The sequence below is a fragment of the Xylocopa sonorina genome, chromosome 8 (assembly GCF_050948175.1).
Source record: "Xylocopa sonorina isolate GNS202 chromosome 8, iyXylSono1_principal, whole genome shotgun sequence".
NCBI lineage: Eukaryota > Metazoa > Arthropoda > Insecta > Hymenoptera > Apidae > Xylocopa > Xylocopa sonorina.
The window spans coordinates 3,508,321-3,526,672 of NC_135200.1; the positions used below are offsets into that span (position 1 = coordinate 3,508,321).

Sequence of the window (18,352 nt, forward strand, 5' to 3'; positions counted from 1 at the left end):
GCACGAGAAACTTCGCGTGCGCGTCGACGAACCGTTCGAAAGGGTGCTCGAGGGGCGTTTGGGATTTCAGGGACAGCTGGCGGATCGCTGGTTCACCCTTTCAGGGGCGAACGTCGACGGTGGTCGTTCCTTTTTTTTTGTTGACAGTGGAACCTGATGGACGAGGCATACATTCGTCGCGGATGTTTGCGCGTTTGTTGTACAGCGCGTTCCGGTTATAGAAGGACACCTGATATAATATATATAATATGTTTGATGCTTAATATATTTGATGCTTTTAATGCTTTGCGAAGCTTCAAGTGGTTTTTCAGAGAGAGAAGGAAACTTACGTTGTGACCCTCCAATGGTCATGAACTTTAGAAGGTGAAATTGCAGAGGAAAAGTGAAAATAATTCTCTGGTTTCGAGGTCGCATTTTGAATCAGAAACTGCAATCAACTTTTCTAATATTTCGCACGAAATTACGAAACTTTTCAAAACGAGAGAAACATCATTTAGTCCAATTGAATATACGACCTGAGAACTATTAATCTAAAATCTATGCGCATAGTAAATTAAACACGGGGGATGACTTTATCAGAAATCTATCGAATCGTATTTGCACAAGTTCATTAAACTTGCAACAATTTCCTGTACTTTCACTCAACAAGTTTAGTACAGGAACTTGGAAAACATCGTATGTTATATAATACAGTTGCCTATACGTTCATTTTCAATGTCGAACCACGTTAGCGTTTAAATTCTTCGTGGACGTATAAAAAATACTCTTCGCGTTTTTGCGTGCATTTACTTTTCATACATTTTTGCAAATAAATATATTTCCACCTGCAAAAAATATCATTGGCCGTATCGAAGCGAAACTCTGCAAGCTTTATAACGAGCATTAATCAATAATCACGCGTCACGACGTATTAATTATTGATAAACTATTTATAAATCTCTACCTTATTTCCCGGTGGATCGATGATAATGAGGATCTATCAATGCCCGTGATCTCAAAGAGATTTACGATCGTAACTCATCAATTACTCGCCAGGCCTCGTATACTTCCGATTATAAGAGTTATGATTGATTATATCGACGTCCAATTAATTCCCTCCGCGTGACAAAAGAAATAGTACACGTGAAAGCCGCTTTCCCGAACTTTCAGCAAGAGTTTAGCCAGCGGGGAAAATTTTTAATTAAAATCGCGAATCGCCCGGTCAGGATTTAATTAACCTCTTGTCCGTCAGGATTGAGCGGGCACGCAGGGAGGGTGAAAAGGATAATTCGAATATATTTGGTGAAAAAAAGCTACGATTCGAGCGTGATGAATTTGCTTGTCAGCAGCTGTCGACAGCTGGAGATTTCAAAATTTCAATTCCTCCGTTCAATTTGTAATATAAAGTACAAGATATGAAAGAGTCGATCGATGCAAAGGATATCGACGCGTGGAACATATTATACAAGAATTTTTATTTCTTTTATTCCTTTTTCAGAGAAATCACTGTCGGATTGCGTAAGAAACTCAATGTTCACTTTGACTTATTATAATTAATTAACGCAGGTGTCAATCGTGAGTGTATCTCATTGCATTATCCTGTTTCTTACACATATTTGGATGAAATATACGGTAAGACAAGTGGAATTTAACGAATTCTTACTTAATATTTCACATTGCAACAGGGAAATGAAGGATTCGATGAAATTGAATGGCGAATGGCGGAAAAGCGATTCGCGCGAACTTCTGTGGGATTTTCAGCGACGACCGTTCCATCCTCTGTCCGCTCCGATTTGACTGGTGCAATCGAGTTATTATTGAGCGATTGTGGGGACGTGCGGTGCATGGTGAATCTGGTACAACAGGAAGCGAGGCACGTGTTTCGAATCGCTCGTGAAAGCCGGAGATTCGCGTCGAAATGCCAAGGAATCGCGCGGAGGAATTTACAGACGTTAGTGAAAATCCACGCACGCGATCGTTCCTACATTTCATCGGTATAAACTGACCGGTGTGTGTAGCGAGCGAGCGAGTAACGCAACGTTTCCTTTCACGCGTACAGCACAGTCGAGGAAAGTCATTAAAGACATTCAATATTGAAATTACGCTCTTTCGAATTCCACGAACATTCGAAATTCCACGTAATTTCACTATACACTGCAAACTAATTAACTCTAAAATGCAACCATATCCTACTCGTCATTACTCCAACGTACACAAATATCGAAGCAAACAACTTTTTTCTCTTACAATTTTCCATGCCAAAGTATCGCAGTTTTCCTCGCCAATTGGGTGGTTAAAAGTTGGCAAAGAAAATGTCGACCAGCAGTTCTCGCGATGCCCGCAACAGGAGCGAACGTTACGCTCGATCGCGAGCGGACGCATCGAAATTTCAGCGGTAGAAACGAAAGCACGCGCAGCGTCAGAGGATGGAAACACACGGAGCGAGTAATGGCAGGGCAGAAGCAAGCCAGGATCGATTCAATTAGCGTTATTACCGAGCAAAACAGCGGGGTGGAGTGGCGGATAAAAACTCGGGACGCCGAGCGGTAATTCGATGTCGATGTTCGCCGTGTCTTAATTCCCCTCGAGAATGGAAATGAATTTCGACGGCTTTCTACCGAATAGTTCCTCCTGGTCGTCCCCTCCGTCTTCGTTTCTCGTCGACAACGCTGGCGGAACTCGGGAAAAAGTCGATCCTCCGCCAGTTCGCGGTGGGACAAAACGTGAAAAGAGTAAATAGAGAGCCTCCAGATACAACTTAATTGCCAGTTGCCAGCTATTAAAGGGACTGTATAATCAACGGATAAAAAGCGTGTCCGACAATGAAAGGGGGGAGAGCGACGGATAGACCGATCGATCGATGAAATTGCTCGGCTCCGACGGATCTCATCGCCACAATGGCGTGCGCACTTTTACCACCGCGTTTCAATCTTCTGTTCAGTGGCGTTATTTCGCGATCTTTGCTCGTTCCTTTTCGTCTCGCGATACGAAACCAGCGAACGATATCTCGCGCGCGAAAACGTCGCTGATTTTTACCAACGGAATCGAATTTCGCGGGGAGATCGACGAAGGCCATTTTTGTATAGTTCGTACGCGTGAATCGTTCGCTTTTAGAATGCGTGCAAAGCTTTTCTGTGAAATTATATAGAAAATTGAAATGTTTTATTAACCAGTTAAGTGCGTTCGACGTGTATACTCATCGTGTAAAATAAAAAATTACCATTCACTACAAAGAAACCCTTATAAGCATAGCATGAAATTTTGTAAACTATTTTCTTATTTTTCTTGTTTACTCTTGCTATCTTCAATTTTTCTTGTTTATGTATTTTATTATTTTTTGACAATTCCCAAGCTTTTAGTAAGACTAATGTATTCAGAAACGAATTGTTAGTTTTTCTGACGAATAAAAATGTAATCCTTCCTCGTTTTTCGTAAAATGTATAATAGTACCATTTGTCCTGCGTTCGACGTGCATACACGTCGTTGCTTGTTCTTAATTCCGCACCCTGTGCTGATCTTTTCAAACTAAATTCCACAGTTAACTGGTTAAAAGATTTTCTTCGATTTTTTATGGTCATTTTAAAAGCTGTACGATGCTTCATACATGGTACACGTAGATTTTATAATACGTTACGCGGTCTTTTCCGATGCCTGAAATGCATTTCTGTTTCTATTTAACAAGTGGGCCCGCATGCTCGCGGTAACAAGCAACAGCACGGTCAATGCTGAAATTTGTAATACTCTCCCGGCTATTCCTCGTTAATTCGCGCAACAGCTTCCGAATATTTGTGAACAATAACGTGGGAACATTTGCAACTGGCCGTTTTCCGTAAAACTCTTAACAGGCGCCAAAATTTCGCGGTTCGAAATTACCTTTATCTCCGCGGAACGTTTTCCGTTACATTGGAAATCGTTTAAATCGAATTATCGTCCTCTGTCGAGTATTCGTGATTATTAAAATTGGATCGAATAAATTATCAGCCTCGAATTAACGGAAAATCTGCATTCTACGCGGAATTGCGCTCGACGAAGGACAATTAGCGAATTAAATATCGCGCGTAGCCCAATGAACGCAACCTCGATAACAAGATTCGAGCAATCGCAATTGCCCAGCATTTCAAATAAAATATAATTATCGTTCAAAATTTACTGTACACAAATGTATCTTTACAGCGAAATTAATAAAAAATGTAGTTGCATCTTCGCGTAAGGTGAAAGAAACGTTAAAAAAAAAACTTGTTGGGTATTCTATTTGTTTGTATCGAACCATTTCTACGTAACCGTCCGTTTTCAACCGCGCACGCTCCGCGGATGAAATTCGTGTCACCGCAAACTACAGAAAATTGCCCACGGATCGGAGAAATAGTTACCTTATCGAGGCATGGCGCGCGTAATTTCCTTCGTCGAGGTATTGTCTATGAAAAAAAAAGCGCGCGAACTGGAGGCGAAACTAGAGTAAAAAGTGTATGGAAAATAGAAAAATGAACGTACGCTTGTAACAATTTCCGATATCCTGCGGTACGTATCGGATTCTCATGTTGCTGACGCACTCTAATTACCGGTTAGCCAGCAAACTGTGCGAGCTACTCCGGCCTTGAGCAATTATTAGATCATCCACGAATAAATCCGGCGGATCGAACAGGCCTGAAATCAGCTGCTCCAAACGCGGTCGCACCTCGCCCTTCGTTACGTCCTGCCCGTTTAATCATGGAAACGATGAAATCACTGGCTCATTGTTCTCCGCTCGCCACATCCTCGCGCGATGTTTTATTAATGCTGTTGGGCAATCTCCAGGAATTTGTATTTTTATTCCAATATATTCGCTTTACGCGTGTCCCGCAGCCGTAACGATCCCAAGGCTCGTCTCAGCGGCTTCTTAATCAACACGCATCAACGGTGACTATCCAACGCTTGTTTTTCCCAATTAATTTCACAGCGAGCTACAAATTGCCAGGAGCCGTAGCATCGAATTATGTGAGGCTCGTTGGTAGACTTGCATCGCGAACTTCAGAATAATTAAATAAAAATTGCTTCCGATTGTTACGAAGCAATCCTTTCGCGTAAACCACGAGCGCAATTTTCAGACACAGTACAGTGAAACTTGTTACACTTTAGTCGCGTCGCGATTTGTCGAACCTCCTCGCGAAAGAAATCTCGTACAGTCTCAGAAATCGCGACTTTCCCTCGGACAATTGACGAGTCATCGGCACGGCTCGAACTTTCAGTGAAATAGCAACGCTCGTCGAGGAAGAACGGAACGGCCCGTCCATTCGTCTGATTTGAACGGAACCATTCGTCGCCCTTCGTGAAAGCGGACGACTCGCTTGGCGGACTCGTCAATCTTATCGAGGATCGTTCGACACGCGTGGCACGAGAGAGTCCATCGAGCACAGGGCTCGATTCAACGACGGTAGCATCTGTCGGTCGAGACGCAGGACAGCCTGGTAAATTTCATCGATCGAAGGGCTCGGACAGCGTTTGCGACACTCGTTAAACACACTGAATCAATTCACCGGGTAATTAGCCGCCAATCGACCTGCCGCGCGATCAATAAAGTCCTTGTTGGCCACACGCGGGACTCAATGACTCCCTTAAACCATTCAGAGTGACTCGTGATCGTTGCGACTCTGTTATCATTAAGATATCATCGCCAATTTCAATTGCACTGATCGTTGCGTTTGTAACGCAATACGTATATCTTCGATATCCTTGGCTCGCTTTCGCGTCGAGATTATCAGTTTAGCGTATTATTATTACCAAGATCATGCGACCATTGCACTGTCATTAAATGTTACAAAGATTCGTTTATGCCTTCGATGTTAGTTATTATCAAGATTGTGCAAGAATTCCACTTTCGTTCAGTTCTTTTTTTTTCTACGACTGCACAGTAGACGTAATCAGTGGTATTATAATTTCATGAGTTCCTCCTATTCCACTTTCTCGATCGATTTCTCTGCTGTCTCGTAGCGTTCGCGAAACTACGCAGTCTCACCGTGCAGACGCATTGCAAATCCACTTATCTCACAACACAAACGTCGATCGTTTCGCACGAATCCGTTCGAATTGAACCGAGAGAGGATACGAAGGAGCTGCACGGTGCGCGGATTCCGTCGACTCTCTAGCCAAACGATTCTTAAATGTTTAAACGGACGACTGTGGGCGATCTCGAAGTCGTACGCGGAACGAACGAGACGGAGCGTCCACTCGACTGGTGATTATCGTTCGAAGAAAAGACGATCAGCGAGTCCCCGCGGCTGGGCACGCGGGAATCGGATCCACGAGTGTCTCTCGCGACTGGACAGCGGACACGATACAGCCGGTAATGAACTGGCGCGAGCGGAGGCCGTGTTTGAAAGTAAATATTAAACGCGACCTCCCTCGGTTACGCGCGTCGCGACGCACCGTTTCTCGGAGGTACGCCTCGCTTCGGTTGAATCGATGAATGAACGGGGTGAAACGCACCAAGTGGCCCGTGTTTCTTCTTTCTTTCGAAAACACACGAGCCAATATCGAATTAGAGCAATCAAATGACCGGTTTTTAGATTTCGATCAGATTTTTTTTCGAATTATTGTAAGAGAATTTTCTTTCGATTTAATCATGTTCTGTTGTTCATGCTAAGTTCTGTGTTAATTGTAATTATTTGGAAGAGAATATAACGTTTATTTGAAAAGCTTCTAAAATATATCTTGCCTTTTGTATTTTATAAAATTTGATTTCGTAACCGTGTGAATCGTAATTTGGTGCTCTGAGAATGCAATTCTCATATAACGGAGAACGAATCAAACTGATTTATATTTTACTTAGTTTTGAGTTTCTTATGGCGTGTTACGCGGTAAGTTTGGTGTTAAGCTGCTGATAATCAAAGACACGCGAATTTCACTTGGTAGATTAGTATATGCTACATCTAGCACTTTCTCATAACCCTCTCAGGAATAAATGAAGATACTTGTAACTAGAATCGAGAAATCGATCGTTATGGATTCTAAAAATGTCTGTTCAACCACGATACATTGTTATTGTGCACGTGAAATTACGAAACCCAATAACGTCAGGTTGATCCTTTCTCTCGGCTGAAAAATCGCCCATCATCTTTGACCGTGAGAGAAAATCTCACGGTGCGAATCCTGGCGACTTGAAAAGGCTCCTCGCCGAGATATTAACCCTTTGAACTCGTCATACTCCTGGGAAAGCCATTTACTTTTATCAAGGCATCTAATATATTCCATCCTTTTAATTAAAAACCTCTCATAATAAAATTCCTCTGTTACTCTAAAAAAAAAAAGAAGCATTACGTATCGCAAAGCATAACAATGGCTGCAGAAGATTTCATCTTAACTGTATCTCTCCCTCTCTTTGTTTTTTTACCAGTTGCACAGTTGCTACGATACGTCCATATTCATCAGGAAAATAAAGAGTGGCAATTAGAATGGTTCGCAACAAATTTTACAATTTTCTACAGAGAGAGATGAATGCACAGTTAGGAAACGAGAGATATACGCGCGTTGTCGAAACTGTCTTCCGAAATAGCTGGAGCGCGCACTTTTGAAATAGTGAAATCGTCAGTCTCTTTCTCTCGACGCGAACGCTGAACGTTCGATTAAAAATATACCGTCCCGAATTCCTGGCGCTCTTCTCAGAGGTCGAGATCAGTTTTTCCCGGTTGCGAGCCGCGTTGCATCTCGAAACGCAGAGGACGGACCGCGATGGACTCTGTCGCGGTTTCCTGCCGAATTTTAGAACACCTTCGCGGCGTCGTTCGCGGCGAACACGCCAAGTAAGTATTTTAGGCGCCAGCACCCTTTCAGACGCGTCGCCGTTCGAGGATTTGTGGCCGTCAGACGTTCCGGTTCAACGGTATCGTATATTCTCATGAATTATTCGTACGACGTAAATATCGGGGCTTTTTTCCCGCGCTCCTCCTTTAAACGAAGTCTCGAGCGGCGAGTCGAAGTTTATCTCGCGTTTCAACGCAATGTCGAAACTTCTATTTCGAACAGTCTCTCGATACACCAGTGACATCGATGCGGCACCCTGATTTCGAAGGAGTTCCAGTTACCAATAGCTAATAGTAGAAAGCGTTTGGAAATACTTGAGTTACGAGTGACAAATGTTTCGTGATGAAACGCGTTGGGAAAAATGTTCCGTGGCATACTTTGTTTCGCGTAAAGTTGTCGTCGCGTTTGCGATTTGTAATAACATATAATATGATCGAATCGATCGAATCGCGAAGCAATTCTATCGTCGATTCGTCGCAAATCTCTGTCGCAGGTTGTTTTAAACGCGCGTTCGCGTGGGGTACCATAACAAGCAACTGGACCGCGTAAGATTAATCGCGTGCGTTATTTATGAAGCGCCACCGTTTAAGAATTTATGCCTCGCCCGTACACCGCGTGCAATAAAGCGAAACGGACGTTCGCGTTCTAATTAATTAAGCGACTCGAAGTTTGATTTCTCGGAAGTCCGTAAGCAACGATTTTTGAGAACCATCCAAGAGGATTCAATGGAATCCGCTCTATTTTTAATTGGGTATGCGTACGATAGAAAGGAACCAGTCTGCACGTACCAAGAAGCGATACGGGGCGAAATAGCTTTACGATTTAATGGCTTTAATTAATACCTAGTCGTTGTTATGAATAGAAACGGTGTGATACAATCTTCGCGTACTACTGTTTCTCAGAGTAACCTAGCGCGCTGTTTATAACAGAGCCTTCGTGGATTGAGTTTCTTACATAAAACAAGAGAGCAGAGATTTCGAATTCCTAACAGATCTTTCCTCAGACACGAATAAGGAGGATCGACTAGATTTAATACAGATCAACGCACAGTCATTTTTTAACCTTTCGATTACGAAGTGCCAGAAAAGAAAACTCAACTAAAAATTAATGAACGACAATTGAAGTTGAGCGATCAATTTCAAAACTTTCTCAAGGAATACTCAGTCTCGTGCAATCCCGCTGCATTTCGTTCACCAGTTTAACCTTTCCTAAAACCACGGCGTTCAACCCGTTCGAGCGTACAAATCGAACCGTTACGCAAGGTCCTCGCGCATCAGCGATCCATCAAACTCTCCTTCAGCCTGAAATCGAACGCGAATCCTGCCAACGTGAAATACTCGCGAGATTGTCGCGTTAGGACGCAGTAAGCTACGCGACTGGTGAACGCGTCCGCCGTGGCAACCACGTTAACCGAGACCCCGTTCTCCTTTTTCCCACGAGCGGTTTTTCTTTTATGGGAAAGTAGAAGCGCGGTTTTTAACGAGCGTAGGCCCCGTAACGCTGCATACCGCTAGCCCACGTCGCGAGCGGAGAACTACGCGTGTCGTTGTCCTACGCGCCGCGAAATCGCTCGATCCGCGACAAAAATCGCGACGCGATATTTAAACGCCGGGAAATATTTAATCCGACCGACAGGATAATGATATACACCGCGGTTCTTATCGTCTTTAGGGCATTCCCCTTCCGCTCGTACGCGTTCCTGCGCTCGCGACTTCCATTGGCAAGATCGAAGACTGCCATTACACTTACGTGCAGCTCGTTCTGCAAAATTGAACCAGTCGACGATACTAAAAAGTTTTACGTGCAAGCGTGACTGATTTTCGTACGTGCATTACCTTATTCATTTATTATTTGTCTCGACTGCTTCCATTTCTCTTTCTATCTTTGCACATGTTAAACGCAAAACGCGGTCGACTTGAAAGTTCCTGTTACTTTAATACGAGATAAGGAAAGCAAAATATTTTTCCTGTTACGAGTTTATTAAGATTTCTTCTCTGGTTCGTTTAGCTGATGCTTATTCGAAGTTCTCAGCCTCTTTTTGTATCGTACTATAGGCAATCAGCAGAAGAGTAGAGGATATCAGAGATACTTTTAGTCGACTAACGAGAAAAATCCCCTCTAACTGTTACACTCTAGAGCGATTACAATTGAAAGAAATGCTAGGTCGTAATCTGATTCGAATCCGTTGGTTCGACGTGCTGCAAGTTTCTCCAATATCGAAGTGATACAACAGTTAGAAGGAACCGGTCAACTAACCTCGTTACTTAACTACTCAGCCCCAGTCTCGTGGTGCGTCGAACGGGATGCCAGCTAAAATATAGGTTTCTCAAAATATTTAAGTACTGTTACCATAACGAATCCGTTATCTCCCCGTGTGGTGGCTCATAAGATATGAAACAGAACGATTCGGATGCAAGTATGCGTGCACACGTGGGTATTACTCGCTCGAGCGAGAACCTCTCGTTCGTTGCGTGTTCGATCTACCTGATTCGAGGTCGTCGTGGTCAGCTCCGCGGAGGCAGGAGTGAAAACTGCGCGACAATCGTCGACCACCGGGCGACGCGCCCTCCGTCGAGACGTTGTGCATCTTCCTTGGGGCTGAAACGAGCCTCCTCCGGCTGACGTAGCTTCCCGTCAAGTTGGACCGAGGTGGAGCGAGTGCCGCGGCATTTTCTCGCGGGCCGCGGCTCTGCTCGCGTCACGCGAGGTACCGGGTTAATTAACGACTAATTAACGGGTAACTACGCGCGATCCTGTTTCGGGGCAGGTGTGCGTGGGCGTGGGCGCGTAGGTCGCGGCCAACCTCGTCGCGGCTTCTCCTCGCTCTAGTTCACACCTGTAAAGGAAATCAGACCCGTCGGGCGACGCTGGACGAGGCGCGCACGCGCGAGCTGCGTTCTCCAAAATGGCGACACGGGAACAGCGGTTGTTCCGGCTTCTGAATATCTCCAACCGCGAGTTACCTTTAACGCGTCGCTTTGTTTTCGAATTTCAGAAAATCGCAACATTCTCTTTCCCTTCGAGAGAAATGTTTCAGTCCTTACGAATCGTTGTTGCGAGTTTATTTCGCAAGTTTCGTTCGAGGTACGTACACAATGCAGAAATTGGATTTTTTATTGTTCCAATGGTATCTCATTGATTGTGATTTGGGTGGGAATGTTAAACTTTGATTTTACTTCGATTGCATTTTCAGAGTCGAACAATCTCTATTACAGAGTGATTTAACAAGTTCGTTTAGGGGTATGTAGGACGCAATAATCGTTAGAAATTGTAGAGTGCAAAGTGGAGTGTGGAAATTGGATTAATTATTGTTGATAATATAGATTATGTTACTGTGAACTGAGTCTAGTATGCATCGCGAATGGAAACACGTGTTCTGAAATCATTAATTGGCTGTGAATAGTTGCGATATAAATACGAGTGAAGGCACTACGGTGTTGATATCGGATTTTTATGCAGTACACGTATCTCCTTTTGCGGCAGCACGAAGAAGGTTAGATTTAATTATATCCGTATCAAGACTGCTGAAGTTCTTTTATACTATCGGTTCTCTACGGTGGTACAAAGATGTACATAAATATCGAACAAAAGTATCTTTAGCGCAACAGGGTCATCTTAAAAAAAAGGACAGTATAAAATAACAAGTTAAGACCTACGCTTCTGTACAAGCATTTAATATAACCCCATTAAAATTTCCACATTTTGCATTAATGCGATACTCTAGTAATAAAATTAATATAATAGAAGGAAACAGATTTATATCAAAGAAGAATCACAACCGCTTTGTTAACGCGTAAAAGACGCACTGGCAAGATAATTTCCTCGAAGAACCGTGCAGCGAAAGAATCGACGGAATCTCGATCGATCAACGGAAATGAAAGCGTCGAAATTTCCTCGAAACGGTCGATCTTCCAACGTCTAACGGGTTAAGTAAAACAAACACGAGAATTACATAATCCCAGCGTCTGTCGGTCGAATTAGACCGAGCCATTAATAAACGATCCATCACTCGCAGCGCATTTTCCATCACATTGCGCAACACTTTCATTGTGAACGCTCCGTCTCCCTTGTACGTGCGTTATTTATTCCGACGTCTGTCCTCCTTCCACGCGATTTCGACGGGCATTAATCAACGTTGGTAAACGCCTCTACATTTACACGAGCGATTATTACCACGACTTTATACGGAATACACAGCGCGCGCGGTGAATCCTCCAGCGAACTTTCCTTTTACGCACAGGTCAGGCCCCGAGGCAAATTTCTCATTCAATCGAGATAAAAAATAATGAATCGCGCAAATTGCTTCGTTATTTTCAACGCACGGATAACTCTTTATTTACAGCTGATTCTTCTAAATGAAATTACCGATAACACGTGTACGCTTGATTTTATATCAGAAATGATCTAAAAATAACGGAACAAATGAGACAGAATACCGATAAAAGAGAAACAACGATACTCTAATCTGCGTCGACCAAACTACCTCTTATCTACATCTATTTTCTCCGAATAAAATAGAAATCCTTTTCTCTTGCTGCCACAGAAAAACAATTAATTAATAATTAAACGAAATCAACCGCAACTTGTTGCATAAAAGACTAACAAACGAGAAATTTCTCTGAACAATTCTTCTCACCGTAAACGTACAGTACTTCTATTAAATTTCACATCCCCCTTGAAAAACCCACAATGCCACAGCGGAAAAAGATTGTAAAGACAATTATTAGAGTCGCTAAGACAGCAGATGCTCCCAGGAAAGGAGCCGGCTTTACGCGTCATCCTGGCGCGCACCATCCCAGCAATTATTACAATTTGCAAGTGTTAATCGAAGGAGTCTCTCTCTCGCGCGCGCGCGCACGCATACATGACCGATTCGTTGAACATAATTTATGCCAATGTTGCCAGGCAGCGTGTAGGATCTCCTCGCTTATGCAGAGGCCGCGGCTCGTAGGTGTGCGTGGGCGTGGTGCACTTTTTAAATAGGCCGCCAGGCCAGCTCGTAATTAAAGGCCATACAGGGGGGAGAGGGAGAAAGAGAGAGAGAGAGAGAGAGGTAAGTTTCGATTTCAACTCCTCCAGGCATCTATGTCGCGACGCGATTGGCCGCGAGAATCCGAGCGCCGTTGGAACAATATTTCTAGCGGAAATTGGCTCGAACCAAGTTTTAATTGGATTCCTTGAGACAACGCTTTGGTGGTTTTCTTTGAATTTCTCTCGACCGGTTGATTTGTTTTCGGATACCTTTCAATTATGAAAAGGAGTCTTATATCAACGAAGGGGATGGAATATTTCATCTTTCAGTTTGTTGTTAATTATTTATCGTGCATTACTGCTCTAATATCTTTTTTAAATTGGTAGCTCATGTTTCGCACCTAATTGAAGATGAATATAATATATATTCGATAAAATTCGATCTGTAGCTTGATTACACCGATGCCATCAATATTTCAAGGAATAACGAATTATGTGTATCGAAGTAATTGAATAGTACCCTCTCGCATCGCACGATGCGCGTTTTTCTTAAACATATTCGATTGTGAATTCGGATTCCTTGAGACAACGCTTTAATGGTTTTCTTTGAATTTCTCTCGACAGTCTGATTTGTTTTGGGATACCTTTCAATTATGAAAAGGAGTCTTGTGTTATATCAACGAAGGGGATGGAATATTTCATCTTTCAGTTTGTTGTTAATTATTTATCGTGCATTACTGCTCTGATATCTTTTTTAAATTGATAGCTCACGTTTCGCACCTAATTGAAGATGAATATAATATATATTCGATAAAATTCGATCTGTAGTTTGATTACACCGATGCCATCAATATTTCAAGGAATAACGAATTATGTGTATCGAAGTAATTGAATTGTACCCTCTCGCATCGCGCGATGCGCGTTTTTCTTAAACAGATTCGATTGTGAATGCGTGGCGGATGTCGATCGCGGTTGATTGTGATAACACGCCACGGAAACGACGCCTCGCTCTAGCCACCTGTTGCTCGTAAACTTCAGTTTCCATGAAGCTGAGAGGGGCGCCGCGTGGCGCAGCGGGAAGGCGCGAGCGACGCGAATCCTGCTCGCCGGCATTGCCGCTCGTTAATTTCGCCACGGCTAATTAACGATCCGTATAATTTACGAATAATTTAAACGCGATATTAATTAGACCCGGAATCGCGTTGATCCACGAGCGTTCCTTGGGAAAAGAAGGCACGGAAAGTAAAATCGGGGAAATCGTGAAAGACGATGAAACGAGATAGAACGATTTCTTAAACATTAATACAACCAATCTTCTTAACAAATCTTTGCTGTTATATTTACTTGATATTTTTAATCAACCCTAGAAATTGCACGCTTTCAATTCTCATCTAATGTAACTATGAACTGTACTTCGCAAGAGTATCAGTGAATGAAAATATTAAAAGGAATCGATGAAAAAAGTGTGGCAAAGGCTCTATGAGAAATGAGAAAGGCGGATGAACGTGTTCGAACGTGAAAGAACTTCAAGATAGGTTATATAATTGGGTTGAAGTGAGTCGTGTTCGATTAACTCGATTACCCTGAAACGAGGGATGAATTATGAACGCACCGCAATAAAAACACTTGGCTCGGATCTTATTATGGAGGATCGTGTGGAGAAGGAACCGACTAAATCTAGATATCCATCCGGTGGATGTTCATTTGAATGTCGGAACGAATTACAGTATTTGTATCTGCCAGTGTGGGTCCCAGCGAAACATCGTCTTTACGAGCGGCGTTCGACGCGAAATTCGCGGAATCGCGGGCAGCCGCATGATTTCACGATTGCGAAAACTGGTGTTTCTTGTTGAACGACCGTGAATAATGCGCTACCGACTTGTACCCCTCTGCGCATCTCGCGACCCTCGATTTTATCGTTCGCGGTGGCGCTTCTCTATTAGCCTTCGTACAGGCAGCCGTAAATTTTCAGTCGTAATTTTGTCATTCCACCATTAACCGACCGCTAATGAATATTAATGGTCGCGTGCAAATAACGTAATATGCGATATTCTTAACGTGGAGCCCCTTATTTCCCTCATTTCTCGGCTGTCTTCATTCGATATGGTAAAACGCGTTAATTAGCTCGATAAAACGGGAAAAAAGAATTTAATTCAACTGATTGATAATTTATGCGCGCGCTCCCTTATCCGAACGAAGTTCATAAAATGATCGGAATCAAATGAATAAGCTACTAAATGAATGTATTTATTTACAAAGCATCTTGCTCTTAAACCTTGATCGAGGCAACTAACAATTTAACTTAAACTTTATCGCATTTTCTTATTAAAAAATTGTGTTATCGATGTTTTTATAAACACAAATGTTATACAATATTGATTATTAACAGAGTAAGTAAGCATCGAAACTACGTATCGAAACATGTACCTCGTTTAAACGCGAGCAACGGTTCTGAATCTACTTGTCTCGTAGACACGGATGCGTGGCGCGGATGTCTGGCTAGAAATGGCTCTATCTACTGTCATAATTACTGGACATCCGTGTTGTACGTTTCAATTAGCGAGGTTAGGATCGCTGGAGGTGCTAGAATGCTTGCTTGCATTTGTACGTATAAGACAGTTAATACCTAAACCCTTAAATGTCGAAACGCAGCTTAAACAAATACGTATCTCGACAGTTGATAATTTATAAACGATTTGTATAACAACATTTCGAAAGCTAATAATTATTCGAGAGAATAAAATCCATTAAACAGCGCTCCATGAACAGAGTTCCGTTCCACTGAGAGCAGGGAAATGGTAAAAGATAAAGTTTCTAAACAAGGCGGCGAGGTCCTTTTGGAGAAATTCACGAAAGGAACAGTTTAATTCCGGTTTAAATCCCCCGTCGAGGGAGAGACGCGCGCGGTCTGGTGAATTTCGAGTTCAAAGGCCGGATTTGAGATTCTGCCGGGGATTAAAGGTTGCCTGGCCACTGGGCGACTATTCGCGCCGACGTTTCGTAAAAGGTTATAGCGGCGCTTAAAATAGAGGAGGATCCGAGGCTCTGGACGAAGTGGCTTTTAACGACGAGCCGAAGCTATGGAAGAAGAAATCGCTGGGGCATCATCGTATGATTAAAGGAGAGAACAGGAGTAATTTTCTGTTGTTGCTACCGCGGCGAACAATTCGAGCGCTCCTGTTTTCAACTTCCTCGTGCCTCTGTTCTTAGAAAAATTGCTACGTTGAAAACGTTACGCAACGCGATATCGGGCTCTATTCGCGTTTCAAATCTCGCAGGACTTAAATACGGAAAACTGAAGTTAAAACAGCGTTTAACAAGTTTTCTAAGAATGCTCAACAGTCGTTACATTTCGAAGCTTCAGCAACTGTTGTTCGAGATACAACGAATAAGAAAATTGGCGGGCGTTTTTCATCGATAAACACAGAATGCGTTAAGATCGCGTCGTTTGAATTTCAAAACAAACGATTGATCCCCCGTTTTATTCTCTCACGACCCTATCCGCGCGTCTCCATTCTCAGGACGAAACCAGACCACCTGCACACGCAGAGTCTCAATGGACGCGAAACCACTGTCGCTTTCGTAATTACACGTAGCGCACAATGCCGCTCGTTTTCGCGAGACGCGAGAGATTTACGATATAAACCCTTCCGCGACGGCAGGGATTCACGGAATTATTTCGATCCTTCCACCACCACGGACTATTCTTTCGCGGGGCAATTCGAGTCTACGCAGGATTAGATGGATCGCCAGAGCCTAGCCAACCCTTTCGCGGACCGCTGTAACCAGCCGCGCTCGCATTTTTTTTTTTTTGTTTTTTCCATTAGACCAGGCGACGCTTCCGGTGAAAACGCGGGGCCGCTCGCGCGTAAGCTCGTAAAGTTGATTTATCGAGAGCAGCGCGAACTTATCGCGGTCCACGCGCCACCCTGGAGCTTTCTCCTCTTACCGAGCGGAATTACGAACCGCGATTTATGCTACCCCCGAAAAACGTTCGACGGATTTACGAGCAGGCCCCCGCGCAAAAAGCTGGAAAATAGGTGGGTGCTCTCGCAATGGAACCACCGGCTAAATGGCCCTGGACGCCGGGAGGCGGGCTCAGGAACCGAATGCCTTCTAAACAAACGTGCTGAGAATTGTTTGCGAAACTCTGCGACCGGTTTGTGAAATGTTCATCGTCGGTAGGGCGCTTTTACATCGCTTTCGCGATTATCGGCAACAACGCTCGCCAGATGTATAATGGAAATGTGTTAACGATCGATATAATTGGATAGCTACCACGATAGAGGCGATTATTGGCTCTGGTTCGTTAGCTAAGAATTAATGAGAATGGTCGATCGATGATTAAATGAATTGTAAATTAATATAGTAATGAATTGTAAATTAATATAATATAATAATTCGCACATAATTAATTAATTGATACTTATACACCATTTGATCATTCATACAAGAACTCTGGCATTCTGATATATGCATTTAGTTCTTTGTATTCCGAAGGAAAAGTAACAGTTTTTTTTTACAGTTACATGAACGAAACTTTCCTGAACAGATTTCATTTGCAATTTGCTAACAGAGTGAATGAAGTTACTACGATTTGTTTTTGTTCTTATGTACTGAAAATTGTTTTGCATTGGCTCTATTGGGGAGTTCTCGAGTTCAAAAGTGAACATTAGATGACTCCGCTCCGAAACTCTTGGAGTACTAAGAATTAATATACTTGAAATTTCATCAGCTACTAAACAGCCATTAACTATTTGAGGGGACACCAGAATTGATTAGCGATTACGGAGGTTAAACTTATTCCACCGCAACCTTCTAAGAAATGCGTGTGTCTTTCAAGATTTCTATTGAAAGCAAAACTCTCCATCGCCTGTAGACGTTAACAATAAAAATTATAGCTCAGTTTTATGCAAAGAAAATCTTCCTCCGTTTTATGCAATAATTTCCATTGCCAACGTTGAAGAAGGCGTCGAGTACAAATATTTAACCTAACATCTTCGTTAAATAGAGAAAGAATCGCCATCCAATCGTACACTTTCAGCTACGAGCGATACATTCTGCATCTATATTAATTAATCGCCAATTATAATCGTGAATGAAAACCGATTCGACTCGAAGGGAGGAGCCAACGTGTTCGTTAATGGGCGCGCGGAAAGTACAGGTACGCGCAGCACCAGATATCTCGTCTTCGACGCGGTCGGTGCAAGCGCAGGTGTGCGATTGCACAACTCTCGCGCGCGTATTATGCAACGCAGGGAGATGCTGAAACAATCGGTGGAAAGTACCAGGCAACAAAGGGACGTGCACGCGCTCTCCGCGATTAAGCGGCTAAAGCCAGATCCGTATAATGAAATTAACGCGGTTGGATAACGTTTTCGCGCAACATTGCCTTCGCTCCACCTCGAAGCGGCGTGTTTCACAATACGCGGGGCGAGAAAAAATTGTAGAAACACCGCAGACTCTGTTCGGCTACCTTTCACATTTAACTGCCAGTGTTGTTTCCGTCTTTTTTAGCGGGAAATTCGTTTTGACCGCGGACGATCGTGAATCCACTTGCGAGACGGTCAGGCAAATATCTCGATTCAAACAGGTGCAATTGTTCGTCTAACTGGCATGAAAATAA

The 18,352-nt window shown here is 43.2% G+C and overlaps 1 protein-coding gene across 2 annotated transcripts in view; it reads right to left on the reverse strand.

Moving 5' to 3' along the window:
* Raskol (Ras GTPase-activating protein raskol) overlaps positions 1-18,352 on the reverse strand; it is a 145,286-nt gene that overhangs the window by 117,877 nt on the left and 9,057 nt on the right. The window contains exon 2 of one of the 2 annotated variants that reach the window (XM_076899576.1): positions 10,240-10,591. In XM_076899576.1, coding sequence (XP_076755691.1) covers positions 10,240-10,342 — 103 coding nt within the window. In that variant the 5' untranslated portion in view covers positions 10,343-10,591. Of the gene's footprint in view, positions 1-4,470; positions 4,813-10,239; positions 10,592-18,352 lie in introns of those variants that run through there. The other variant, XM_076899575.1, reaches the window with a different exon arrangement.